The 14,202-nt window shown below is 40.2% G+C and overlaps 1 protein-coding gene across 1 annotated transcript; it reads left to right on the plus strand.

Moving 5' to 3' along the window:
- The first annotated feature begins 1,089 nt into the window (after positions 1 to 1,089).
- Positions 1,090 to 10,750, plus strand: LOC124255406 (cyclic AMP-responsive element-binding protein 3-like protein 3). The gene is given in 8 exon segments (XM_046689319.1): positions 1,090 to 1,516; positions 2,492 to 2,627; positions 2,630 to 2,923; positions 3,376 to 3,542; positions 5,931 to 6,065; positions 7,361 to 7,488; positions 7,798 to 7,979; positions 9,797 to 10,750. Coding segments are annotated over 8 exon segments (1,470 nt in total). The 5' UTR covers positions 1,090 to 1,414; the 3' UTR covers positions 10,123 to 10,750.
- The last annotated feature ends 3,452 nt before the right edge of the window (positions 10,751 to 14,202 follow it).

Consider the following 14,202-nt stretch of genomic DNA (forward strand, 5'->3'; position numbering starts at 1 on the left):
AATATGAGATTATAAACTAAAGAAGATCATTGTTAACAGACGTTGATGATTATGTTGTGACAGTTTGTCATTGTTTGTTATCGCACTGTTCGTGACGTCATAGCATTGTGAGGGTGTTGTAAAAAATCTATTGTCAAAATTACATCTCCTTGGCGATAATTTGATCTCACACAAGCAATATCTCCTATGGAACAAAGTTTTGGATGATAAAGTATGACCTGCCCTTGTTCAGCAGTATGACCTAGACTGGTGGATGCAACAGTGGGATCTGGTCAGGAGCAGCAGCCCTACTGCACCACTTCTACCGCTAATATAAAGTGTGAATCAGATTGAGGGGATAAAATGTGTGCAAGCATCCAATATTGTTCGATATTTTATCACGCAGACAACTGTGGTTTTGTCTGCCAACATTATTATGTAACCATAATAAAGAAAATTGTATTTTAAGCAGAATTCAAGGCATGAAACATTATGAACAGTCTGGTAATACCTAACAAACGTTAAGAATTATAGGATTGCCAATCGATAGATGTATCTTAAAGAGAATTTTAGTTCGAAATGTATTTTTTTCTGATGTTATCGTGCTAAAAATAAGGAGCAAAATAAAGTATACTGAGTTGGTTTTAAAGCAACTGGAAAAATTAAAAACCGTTTGTTTAATGTTTTATTACTACCACACTGCAATAATCAACTGAGAAAGTATATATATAGTTCCCCTATTGCTCGTGGCTCCCTGACTCAGGTCTTTCATATTTCCCGCCTAAAGATCCATGGCGATAACCAGCCTGGCGCAACACATCCGTTGAACCAGGCCAGGTGATAACCGTCTCGGGAAACGACGTCCGTTAAAACAATTTGATACAAGAATATATAGTATGAAAATAGTAAATCTAATGGTGCAATAATTTGGCGGAATTAACAATTGGTTTCGTTCTACAGTCATCGCATGTGTTCGGTTTCCTTCGACAACTTCCGCCCCTGGTTCCACGTCAACTCGGAAGTTGTGGCACGCAAGCTTCATACAGGGTTTTATAGGTATCGTTGTTCGAAAAGTCCAACGGGGTGTCTGAAAAACCATGTTCAGAATACAAGCGATGAGTGAGCAAAAAGCTTAATTTAGTAACACGTCAACAAAAGGGAAATACGTGATCAACGGTTAATTTCTTAAAGATTTCATGAGATGGAGTTTTAGTTGCCTTCAGAATTTTGCATTCTTTTCCGATAGCCATGTGTGTCACAAAACATACCACTAAAATATCGATGTTGTCATGACAAGTTCACGGAAGTGAAAACTTGCACAACATTGGGCGGCCATTTACAGACAACCAACAGCGAGTTCAGAGTGACGTGTCTGTTTACACGACATAATCATTTGACAGGGCACAAATTACGCTGACCATCTGAAATCGTAATCATGGCGTTGGAGCCTCCATCTGCCCAAATACTGGATATGCTTTTTGATCAGAATGACGGGGTTTTGAAGGAGGAACTAAAAGACGTGCAGACCATAGATTTCGTGAGTAGTTTTCCTTTTAGACTATCTATATTAGTATCTGCGATATTTTGCGCATTTAGGATCTACATGTTTCATCAGCTGTTGTCGTGTTGTTTCCCAACACGTATACACAACTGACACAGTCAAAAGGACGAGCAGATCGACGATGAATCATTTTAGTTCCAAATTGCCAACGACACCACATTGCTCATGTACGATGATGATGCAGGACTGCAGCTGTTGTTTTTACAAGCCATTAACATTTTCATCGAATCAAGGAGCCTCCTGACACGACAACACGTGTTGTCCTAATTCGTTGGCTACACTTTTTGTTCGAGTAATAACCCGATTACTCGGCTGACAAGAGATAACCGTCCAGTAAACAAGTTTACTGAAATTGGAGACAGCCATGCAACCGAGTAACAGGATTTTGTTTACTGGTCTCACTGCAATGTCAGTGATGGACACCGGCATGGACGGATGGGACAGTGATGTTTGGGATATGGTGTCTGTGTGTACACTTACATATTTATCATATATGTGTCATTTTGTGGACTGATATTTGTAAATTTAAGTCAGAAGTTGTTGATTGCATCAGCTTCACTTATACTGCTATCTTATGTTATTATAGTTGATATTTGCATAATGACATTGAGATTTTGTGTATTTATTTATAATTTTGGGGTTGTTTTCTTTGTTTTAATTTGATATCAGTCCAACATCATGTAAATGTTCATAATGTTGGAATGCAAATTTCATGAATTATTTGACAGCCATTTGACAGATGACCAAGTAAACACATTTGATGATGACAACTTCTGTTGTTATTGTATGGTTATAAATATGTTGAATATAAAACAATTGAGTGTTTAACTTTTGCGTACAAACGATATACTATATGTTTACAGGTTGTGATGTTATAGTGGATATAATACTAACTAGCATAAAATCCAAATTTGCTTAACCATGTTAAAAATCTTTGTGTTATTTTCACAGAATGATCTTGACATTGACCTCCTGCAAGACAACATATTTGATTCCCTGCTGACAGACGAAGCCTTGGATCAGCAAATCCAGCCACAGAGCGAGCCCTCAAAGAAAGTGCTTACAGATCATGACTATTACGCTCACAAATCCCCAGCGAGCACAGTGACAGTGGTGTGTCATTAGATTCAATGTCGGACTCACCTCGTGGTTCAACAGATAGACTAGAGACAGTGTCCAGTGAAGGACAGTATTTGGAATCAGTGGTCAGCCCGTTACAATATGGAACTGAGACAATGTTCCCATCAGACACAAGCCCTCTGGGGCTGGAGGACTTAGAAATGCAGGATGTAAATGTGGATTTCTCTGGTGTTGACTCAGCAAATCTCATGGACCATTTTGATCTCCTTGCATCAAATGACAAAGAAGTATCTGTGAATTTTGGTACGTTGTCTTTGATAGTATTTGGACAGAAATACTCCATTTTCATAGATCTGATTTTAAGGTGAAAGGGAAAATATTAGCAACAGTAGTTATCATGGTTATGCAAATATAGTTTACTTAATAATGTCTTCATTATGTTTTAAAATAGTCAGATGTCATTATGATTATGATAATGTAAGACGTCTTCCTGACCATGATGACCATGGCAGGTGTCATGTTGTGCATGTGACCGTGACATTGTGCTTGTCAATGTCATATTCAACTAAATCAGTTGTTACCATGGTTACAGCATTGAAAAACTCCCAAATTCTCTTTAAGTGGCCTATATTCTGCACTAGTGGTCATTTGAACCTTACTAAATTTACTATGTGCATGATGTATACAGAGAAAAAGAAGTTAAATATCTGTAGAGAGGATTTCATATTTAAGACATTTGCTGAACTTTTTTACAGATTCTGGGAGTGACAGTGACATTTCACCAACAAACAACACCTCCTTTATCACAGTCAGCAGCGGAGACAAGAAAACCGTTCAGATCCTGAAGTTGTCCCAGTCCCAGTCTCACTCCCTGCCCTTCACAGTAAAGGATGTGAATCCAGAGGTTACAAGTACATCCAAGGTAACATAACAATTAAATGTCAGGATGTATTGATCACATAAGGTGCTTCAAATTCCTGTGCAGTTGCTTTCCCCTTTGCATGATAGCAGCCTTTGGTTTCAGATGAAGCCCATGGATGAATCTCGGTACCATCCCGATGAACACAATTCATCGTATCCCAGACCGATGTTCATGCTGTTGATCACTTGATTGTCTGGTCCAGTCTGAATTATTTACATACCTCCACCATATAGTGCAGCTTCAAGCAACAAACAAACATCCCTTATGTTCATGGGTTTCACCAAGGTGCTAAATCTTCCCAAGACCTTAATCAGTTTAGCTTACCTGATAGTTAATTATGGTTATGACTGAAACCAAATCTATGATGTCAGTCTTAACTCCTGATAGCCGATACAGCCAGCCAATTTCTTCTTCAGGATTGTTTAGTGTATGTCAAAAACAGGTTGTCTCAGTTTCTGCTGCAGTCAAATATTTTCATGATTCTTGGTACATTCAAAGCACAATTACTATTATTCGGGTTCTCTTAACCTGTTTGCTAATCATGGCTATTCATTTGAATACAACACATATGTTTTAGACATGAATTTGATGAATATGTTGATTACAGTGGACTCTGTCAATACCGGCCTCTCTTAACACCGGCACTCTGTCTACATCGGCACAAAGTTTCAGTCCCGGCAGAAATGCACGTTATTATCATTTAGAAACTTCTGTAAACATCGGCATCTGTCTATTCAGGATATCGGCATTGTTTTTCAGTCCCAACGAACAAGTTGTTATGAAAACGAATCTGTAAAAACCGGCACATGAAAGACGGCGTAACCCTTTGATGCAATTAGGTCCAAATGATGTAACAACACAATTGGCTGTGACTCGAGATTATTCAGAAAGCGGAAACTGTTAATCAGTATCTTGTTAATCAGTGAGTGGTGCGTAACACTTACCCAGAGTAATTAATACATGTAGTGGGCAGCTTGACTGTATAAACAAGCAAGTGTTTACATTTTGTTGATTCGCGGGTATTGACTCGAGATTATTCAGAAGCGGGAAGTGTCAATCAGTTTCTTGTTAATTAGTGAGTGGCGCGTGTCACTTACATAGAAGGCGAATCGTTTGATGAAGTGTATCGTTCGAGCGCTCTGAACATCAACAATATCACTGTACTCTTGCGAGAGTATTTTCACATTTGTAAGAAGCGATTTTATTGGATAAAGATTGGTTTCTAACGGCGGCTTTTTCACTACACTCTGCTTATAAGAGTGTGAAGTGATTGGTCAAAATCAGACCGTGACCTAAGCAGCCAATCATATTATGGAAATGGATACCGTTCTGCGTAGCGAAAACTTTTAGATTAAGGCGAAAGTTTTGGGGTAAAATAATGCTATTCTGAACATATTAAGAAAAGACATCGCTACCTATCGTAAATTATGGAACTTATTGGACATAGCGTGCTAGGTTATGGCCTATGACAAAATGCTTCATGCATATATTTTCACATTAAGCATCGTGTGAAAGCCGAGATGTAACTTGTCAGTGACTTGACTTACATTGCATGATCGCACAAAAGTATGGAAATAGTAATTTTATATATGCGTTTCACAACTTTTATGAATGTTATTGTTGATTTCAATTTATTTAATGATTTCCTCGATGTTTGAAACATCGTTACTTTGCTCTTTGACAATGCTATTGTAGACCCGCTGCCGAAGCATAAACAAGAATCGTTGTTTGCAATAACATTGCGAAAAATAGTTTATAATTTTAATTCTGCCGATAATATATGATCAGTTGAAATTCAATAAGAGATTTCAGACATTTTTATTTGATTTAAACAACATGAATGTGCATTCAGTCACTGCCTTGTTTCTTATTCAAACATTTTGTTAATGCTAAAGTGACAGTACGACAGCGAACTTCCGTGTGCGCAGGCGTCATAAGCGAACCTAGCTAAACCGGCACTCTGTCAAAACCGGCATTTTTACTTGGTCCCGACTGATGCCGGTATTGACAGAGTACACTGTATTTGAGTGGAGGATATGTTTTCTGTCGTTTAATTGTCTCTTATGACCATTTTTTGTTCATTCATGCTTTTGACTACTGTGTCAGTAGTCATGCCTTTAGTTGTGCAGATGTAGGATTAGATTTGTGATACAGTCAAGATAGATTAATTAGGGAATGAGTTGTTAGGAAAGGAAAATAATCATTGTCATAAAGACTCCCCACATTATTTATACTTACCACTGCATGCTTATTAACATTGACATGATTGAGAAAGACTACATCACGATATATGTGAACAGAAATCATTACTCTGTGTAGCAGTTTGGCAAATTTCTTTATGTGATGTACCTTGAATTTTCAGCTTATTTTCCTGTTTTCGTGTTGCAGTACCCTGACCTACAGCTGACAGAGGAGGAGAAAGAGCTGTTGTGTCGTGAGGGCGTGTCCCTACCCTCCCACTTACCTCTCACCAAGGAGGAGGAGAGAGCCCTTAAGTCCATCCGCAGGAAGATCCGCAACAAGGTAATGGCGAAACTGTCATGATCATGAAATCAGTGGGGTTTTTTTGTCTTTTTTTATTTATATATATTTATATAGAGCCCATATCCAGATCACCTGCTCAAAGACGTTTGTTTTTCCCTAGATCATGTCTTTTGTCCAAGTTTGCACATTGCTGTACCTGCAACTAGGTGGCCACCATCTTTACCAATGGATTCGTGGGTTCTTTTAAGTGCACAGGGTTGTGTACTATACACTAAGGGTTATGACAACACTGAGAGAGTTGACTCCAAGGTTTTTACACCCGGTCACAGGTGGGCTCGATGCCGTCACCTCAAGCTCGCTGGATGACTAGCCTGGCGCCTTAACCAGTGCCTTAGGGCCAGCTCGCCCACAATGCCCCTGACATGTTGCAGTACTAAATGTATATATAAGGACAGAATATGAATTGGCCACGGTGAAAGGAGGTTGGCTTACCATATGTATCAACATTAGTGTTATTGGTTGCATGTATGTGTAATTTTCGCATGTATCCACATGAAATGCCCATGCAAATATTGGCAGTCATGTGTTCGAAGCATTCACTTGCCTTACCGATGACATGGGTTCGAAACCCCACGTGGGTACCGTGTGTGCAGCCCATTGTTGGTGTTCAAAACTGGTATGGGTCGTGGTCTATCTTACATGGGTGCCAACATCTTTGAACCAAGTGTGTAAGCAACATGTTACATTAGCAGAAGCTATGAATGGTCAAATGAAAAGTCGATGATCTTTGTCAGTCGATGTTATCAAAGCTGTATCGTTTTAGAACTTTTTGAAAATTAGTTAACACAGCACTACAACGATTTATACCATGAGATTTAGCCATGTCACATTGCCTCTAAGTAGGAACAGTATTCTTTTATTGTAATATGCAACGCAGAATTTACTGGCTTGCACATGTGTAAAAATAACAGCTGTCATATAGCTGAAACTTCAGAAAGATTCTTAGCAAAAAGTTAGTGGTGTTCTAAGTTAAGGATAAGCATGTGTATTATGTTTGCAGATGGCTAAAAGTATTCAGGGGCAGTGGGGAAGCCTAGTGGTTAAAGCGTTCACTCGTCACGCTGAAGACTGGTGTTCAATTCCCCATGTGGGTACATTGTGTGAAGCCCGTTTCTGGTGTCCCCACTGTGGAATGCTGGAATATTTCTAAATCGGCATAAAACCAAACTCACTCACTCACTCACTCACTCTTAAAAAGTATTCCGGTGGGTTATCAAGCCCTGCTGCCATATTCCCTGTGATTCATATTGATAGTTATTCTTTGATTTTAATAGGTGTCAGCAAAGGAAAGTCGCAAGAGAAAGATGGAGTATGTTGATGGTTTAGAACAACGGGTCAAACTGTGCACCTCCGAGAACCAGAATCTACACAAGAAAGTAACTGCTCTGGAGAAACAGAATATGTAAGATGATTTTGAGGGGCTGTTATACAAGCATTAATGTTTATTGAAATGTCTAAGTACAAGAATCGAAATTACCTCTATACCTTACCTTGTTTACTGTTTACATTGAAGACCTGCCCATAAGGCATCTGTAAACGTAAGAATGGAAGAATATCATCAAGACAGATAAAGAGTTGATTAATATTACATTTCTTGGTCCCATGTTATACCAAGTTACCGTCTTGTTGCACCATCCAACAGACTCCATGGCAGGAGATGACTGTAAGTCCATGACTGTAAGACTAACATGTCAATGTATCGGCGCTCCAGGTCTCTGCTAACCCAGCTGAAGAAGCTGCAGATGATGGTGACGGCCAAGTCAGGTCGACCTGCCCAGGCAACAACCTGTCTCGCTGTCTTGCTGTTGTCCTTCGCCCTGCTGGTGATACCTAACTTCAACCCATTCTCAAGAAGCAGCTCTGTCTCAGATCTCAAGCAGATGCCTATGCCAGGTGAGCTGAACACTTCATGTCATCACAATCCCTTATCATCACAAGTATCTGCATGTTGCAAAAATACATAATAGTGCTCTCCATTTGACAGATAGCTGCATTGTGTTTATACTTACGAAGTGAAAACAAGCCATTCCAGTGATAAGGATTCTTACATTATTGGCAAAAAATTGCTAAGAGGGCTTTTCATGAAATAGTTGTAATATATGTGTGAACTAATGTAATGGTTACGTGTACATTATCAGCACAAATACAAATCTGTATATGTCATCTCTAAAGCATCATTGACCTAATATTTTATGCATGTAAGGGACCGTTCATAATTTATGTGTGGGTGTGGGTGATGATTTTAAGAGGGAGGGGGAGTTCCACCCATCTTGTTCTGGGGAGTCAGCAATTTTGTACACATGTAATAGGATGAGGGGGTAGCAATTCTGTACATAGAAATGTTAAAAACATGCTCAAACATTATGGGATGGGGGGTCATTGATTTTGTACATGACATGCAGGGCGGGGTCACTTACTTTGTACATATATAGGGAGGGTCATTCACATTGTACATGCTTCTCCATGAAAATCATCATCACCCCCCAACCCCCTTACCCATAAATTATGAATGGTCCCTAATGCTACATGACTGCTCACTGTCACCCGGTCCCTAATGCTACATGACTGCTCACTGTCACCTGATCCCTAATGCTACATGACTGCTCACTGTCACCCGGTCCCTAATGCTACATGACTGCTCACTGTCACCTGATCCCTAATGCTACATGACTGCTCACTGTCACCTGATCCCTAATGCTACATGACTGCTCACCGGTCACTAATGCTCATGACCCGGTCACTAATGCTACATGACTGCTCACTGTCACCCGGTGACTAATGCTACATGACTGCTCACTGTCACCTGATCCCTAATGCTACATGACTGCTCACTGTCACCTGTCTAATGCCGGTGACTCAATGCTACATGACTGCTCACTGTCACCATCCCCTGTCACCCGGTCCCTAATGCTACATGACTGCTCACTGTCACCTGATCCCTAATGCTACATGACTGCTCACTGTCACCCGGTCCCTAATGCTACATGACTGCTCACTGTCACCTGATCCCTAATGCTACATGACTGCTCACTGTCACCCGGTCCCTAATGCTACATGACTGCTCACTGTCACCTGATCCCTAATGCTACATGACTGCTCACTGTCACCCGGTCCCTAATGCTACATGACTGCTCACTGTCACCTGATCCCTAATGCTACATGACTGCTCACTGTCACCTGATCCCTAATGCTACATGACTGCTCACTGTCACCTGATCCCTAATGCTACATGACTGCTCACTGTCACCCGGTCCCTAATGCTACATGACTGCTCACTGTCACCTGATCCTTACCAAGATTGTAGCCATGTGATCAAACTCAGTGATGATGTTTCTTGTTTGATTTTCTTGTCAGAGCTTTTAAGTCATATTCCTTATCACTAGTAAGGCTGGTTTTCATTTTGATAAATACTAACACCAAATGCAGCTATCTTCATTCTTCAATCTTAATCTTTCTATTGAGGACTATATGTCACTCAAGTGTTAATTAAGATCCACTGTACATCTATCTTTGTGCTTGAAATGTCTGTGACACTGTCGTTCACCAGAGTTGTGTCCCTTGGCGATAACACTGAAGACATTTTGGAATCCCTGATTGCTGCTTGTTAAGTTGTTATGATCTAAGGTTTGTCAGGCCCAGACTCATATAATCAGATTATTGTCCAAGTGTACATTATTGATGGTGGGTTAACACTGTTGTTCACTTTGTAGGGAAGTCCAGAAGCCTCTTGCACAGCAACGATGCCTTGAATGGGAACGATGATGACCCTTACGGTGTGTCTTTCAAACCCTCCTTGCCCTGGAATGCCAAGACACCGGCCATCCAACCCATGAAAGGCAGGATCAAGGCTAACGAAGAAAGTGACATAAACACAGCATCGGACTCCAATGAGACGGCAGAAGTGGACCCAGATTCCCTGAATGGCCTGCTGCCAGTGGAGGAAAACGTTGTACAGGACACAGTAGACATAAATGACAATGATGGAAAAGAACAATTTGCTCACAGACAACAAAAACTAGAGGAGGCAGACTTATGAGTACTGACTTTCTTTTGTTTGTTAATGTGTAACAAAGTTATATCTGGATGACTGATCATATACCTAGATCACTGAATCACTGATCATATAACTGGATCATTGAATCACTGATTATTTAACTGGATCACTGATCATATACTGGATCACTGATCATTTAACTGGATCACTGATCATTTAGCTGGATCACTGATCATTTAACTGGATCACTTATATAACTGGACTTGACGGTGATCAGAGATATCCACTAATTTGTCCTGTTTTGGCAGCAAAAATTTGTCATTCATGTTTGTAGGTTTATACTCTAACTGTCCGTCAGTAATGACCGTCACAATTTAACGGGTCATTACTCTTTCACTTGGCACTTTCATCTGTACAGTGCCAAATATGTTAGTTTTAAATGATGCAGCTGCCACCGATCACAGTGCTAAATTGTATTTGCGCTTTGAGCATGGACTGCATGGATACCGGCGCATTACAAATGGGTGATGATGATGATGATGAATTAAAAGATGTGAACATGATGAGGGTGGTCTGTAGGATGTAATGTAGATGCAGGCATAAACATTGTTTTCTCAGACACAGTAACATCTGTGTTAATGCTACACTACTGTGTGTTCAACTTGCCCAGCGAATAACAATTCAACAAAACTTGATTGATATTAACAGAGCTCCAGATAAGATTTAGCTCATGTGGGTACTGTACCCACTGTATATTTTTGGAGTGGGTATTATGAATGTTGAGTGGGTATTTCATTTTCCGTTACCCACTGCTTTCAAATATGTGCGTATTTCAGTCAGTTTACTCACCTAAGTATATGTCATTGAGTAAGTTTACTAAGCAGGTATGTTCTGCCTTATGTCATACCTAATCAAAACCAACTTAAATATAATGGAAATGATTTCATAAAAAATCACTCATCCTATACTGACAGTACAACACTTGTCCTATACCAACAGTAACTTGATAGCAATCGATGTCTTTTTCATTACGCAAGCGATTTTTATAAAAATATTCCGTACGCATTTGTTCTAAGTTTGTTGCGTATCTAACATTTTAAATGCGTGAATTAGTGCTTAACACTTATTTTTTTCAATCGTAATTGGAAATTTTCTATGCGTATTTTACCCGGATACGCAGCTTATCTGGGCCTCTGTATTAATATCCCGAGGCGAATATAAGGAAAATACAAGGACGCTTTTTGCTTTATATAGTCTTCAAAGATAAGCTGAAGTTGCTTTATAACCTTTGAGTTGGTAACCTTTTGCAACAAATTACAGTAGAGAATTTGAACTTGGCACAAACAACCACCATATGTGAGTGAGTGAATGAGTTTAGTTTTACGCAGCCTTTTTGCAGTATTCCAGCAATATCAGTGCGGGTGATACCAGAAATAGGCTTCACCCATTGTACCCATGTGGCACCATATATGATGTGAATCATGTTTTGTACAGTGTACATATGCTGTGGACTGATAGCAATTAGCGGTCAATCTCTGTATGTACAGCTGGGCTGTATCATCTTTTTAATGAATTTACACTTCTATATTGTGGTGAATATATCATACACATAGAGAAAATGACAATGATTTTATTTAATGAGGTGTGAAATGATTTGTTTCAGTGGGGTCGAGTAATTTATCATTTTGTTTAACATCAGAAAATAGCTTTTCAAAATGGAAAGCTATGTGTTCTAGTATTGTCTTGTGCTGTACCTATTTGTTGATCTATTGTTTATCGATACATATTTATCATGTTTACAGAAAGAATAAACTGTTTTTGATATTTGATTGTGATGTCATTTTTGGATGAAAGTCTTCGCCAGTTTATATCCACTGTAGTGAACCATGTTGTACTGGGCTTCTTGATGATTTGTAAGTTCTAAGCACTGGACAAATTTTGTCTGGTGTACCATGACTGTTTAAAGTCAAAGTCACTGGATGTGTACTGTAGGATTACCTCAATTGATGCCAATATGATCCTTTAACTCTTTCCAAGATATAACATAATAGGTGTTGGGTATACGATGTCAATTTTATTATGATTGACACATAACATAAAATACATAACATCCTCCCTTCTAAATAACAGTTTAAAACTATCGAGATAAAAGGTATACCCAGGGAGGGTGTGTGTGTGTGTGTGTGTGTGTCCGTACGCGCCGGCTGCTGCCGTTGGACTGACTTCTCTGTCCTGTAGAAAGATGAGTGCGCACGCACGCTCATTCCGCACGTGCATGCTTGCGTGGTAGAGTGCTGTCTCCCGGTAGAGCACCTGTCTGTCCAGGGCCTGTGGGAGTTAACTTAAATAATATAAATTATTACCCCTTAACTCTTTCCAAGAAATAACATAATAGGTGTTGGGGATACGATGTCAATTTTATTACGATTGACACGTAAAAAATGACAAACTGTTCGTAAAATACATAAAATCCTCCAAACCCCCAACACCTATTCAGCACATGTTGCTGCTATTATCATTGCTTTTGAAAATTTATCATGAATTTGGCTATCTATAGAAACGTATCTTTCATAGGCATTTGATTTCCAATCTCCATGAAGCTTGATAAGTATGGGCGACACGCCTATCTTGTGAGTGAAGGTACAGCCCCCTTGCCTGAATGAGTGGCCACTGTAGCTATCTGCCGGGTACCCACAGGCCACCAGCACCGTCTTCAGTGCTGTGATGAAGGAGCTGTAGGTTAGACCACTGATCTTACCATCACACATGAAAGAAAACAGATGATTTGTAGGCGGTATTGCCCTGGTTATCACGAAGTGACCTGAGCGCTGTAACAGGACACAAAGGAGAACACTGCAGACTGGCTAGTGGCAGTTGTAACACCCTCTGTCCGAACTGAATGGTCTTGGAGTGTCGGATGGTCACATAAACTGTAACATCATTAACATTAACATCACGAATACACAATTTGCGATCAGGAGATTTACCTTGTTTACCAGGTAGCAGTGTAGACTTCCTCATAAAGGTAAAGAAAGCCACCAAACATGCACTCCAAAATGCGATGTTAAAAGGAATAGATAAATTCGAGTTTAGATCTGATTTGTCGCAGAATGGTTGGCGTGATAGGCAATTTCTGTGCCGGTGGCTTGCCTTGAACACGCATGACACCCCTTTTAACTAGACTTAGCGTCCATGCTGTGAGGGGGGTTGTCGAAGCCAGAGTTGAGATGTAGTAGTCTCTATCAATAATCCTAAATCCGTGAGTTATACCAGATAGAATAAAGTCTTTGTCACTATCCTCCTCTAACTCTGTTTCCCATTGCTCTTAAGCGCGAGTCAAAGGGTTGGACTGTAGTTGCTATCGCCGACTGTGAGGTTGAGAGGCAGACCACGGGTTGTGAGCTAGGGGCTGGGGTGTGATTCTGAAACTGAGACTCGTGAGCGTACTCCGGGTGTGGCACGTAGCAGACACGTGCGCATACTTAGTTAGTGTAGCGACAACCTGAATGGTTCTGAAAGTTTATACAATTTTTTTTACTGCCGTTAGTTGGACAATGCGATGCTATCCTTACTGAAACTGGTTCATTTTTCTCTAAATAATAGAACATTATGGTAGTCTTATGTCGGTCCACTTCTTGGACTCTTCTGCCTGTGATTTTCTATGCATATAGTCAAATAGCATTACAGATGGGGCAGTATGCTGCTGAAAATAGTCACCGATATGAGCCCGTGTATTCTAGATATTCTATGGTTTGTTGTGTTTGTTTTGTTTGTGCTTAGATTTGAGCAAATTAATCATTATTCTTGCATTGGCTGATATCCACTGCTCTGGTCTAATCTTTGCTTGAGAGTTTCGTTTAAGCAGAATTGTGCCGTCTGCAACGTTAAAGACGTCCTGAGATTCATGAACTACCGTCCTAGGTCTTGTTAAGAAGTCAGTGATGTAGAGTGGACGCTCACCTTGTACGACCTTCCGTGCGGCGTGGTCCGCCTGCTCCGTGTATAGAACGTCCCGCAGTGTAGACGAGCCCAGGGACTCCAGCAGTTGGTTCAGTTCATCATTGTTCGACAAGTCTTTCGTTGTGACCGGTGTAGTGTTGTGAGACTCAGAAGGTTGAGACA

Source organism: Haliotis rubra, unplaced genomic scaffold (assembly GCF_003918875.1).
Source record: "Haliotis rubra isolate DU_JTF1 unplaced genomic scaffold, ASM391887v1 Scf60, whole genome shotgun sequence".
Taxonomy (NCBI): Eukaryota; Metazoa; Mollusca; class Gastropoda; order Lepetellida; family Haliotidae; genus Haliotis; species Haliotis rubra.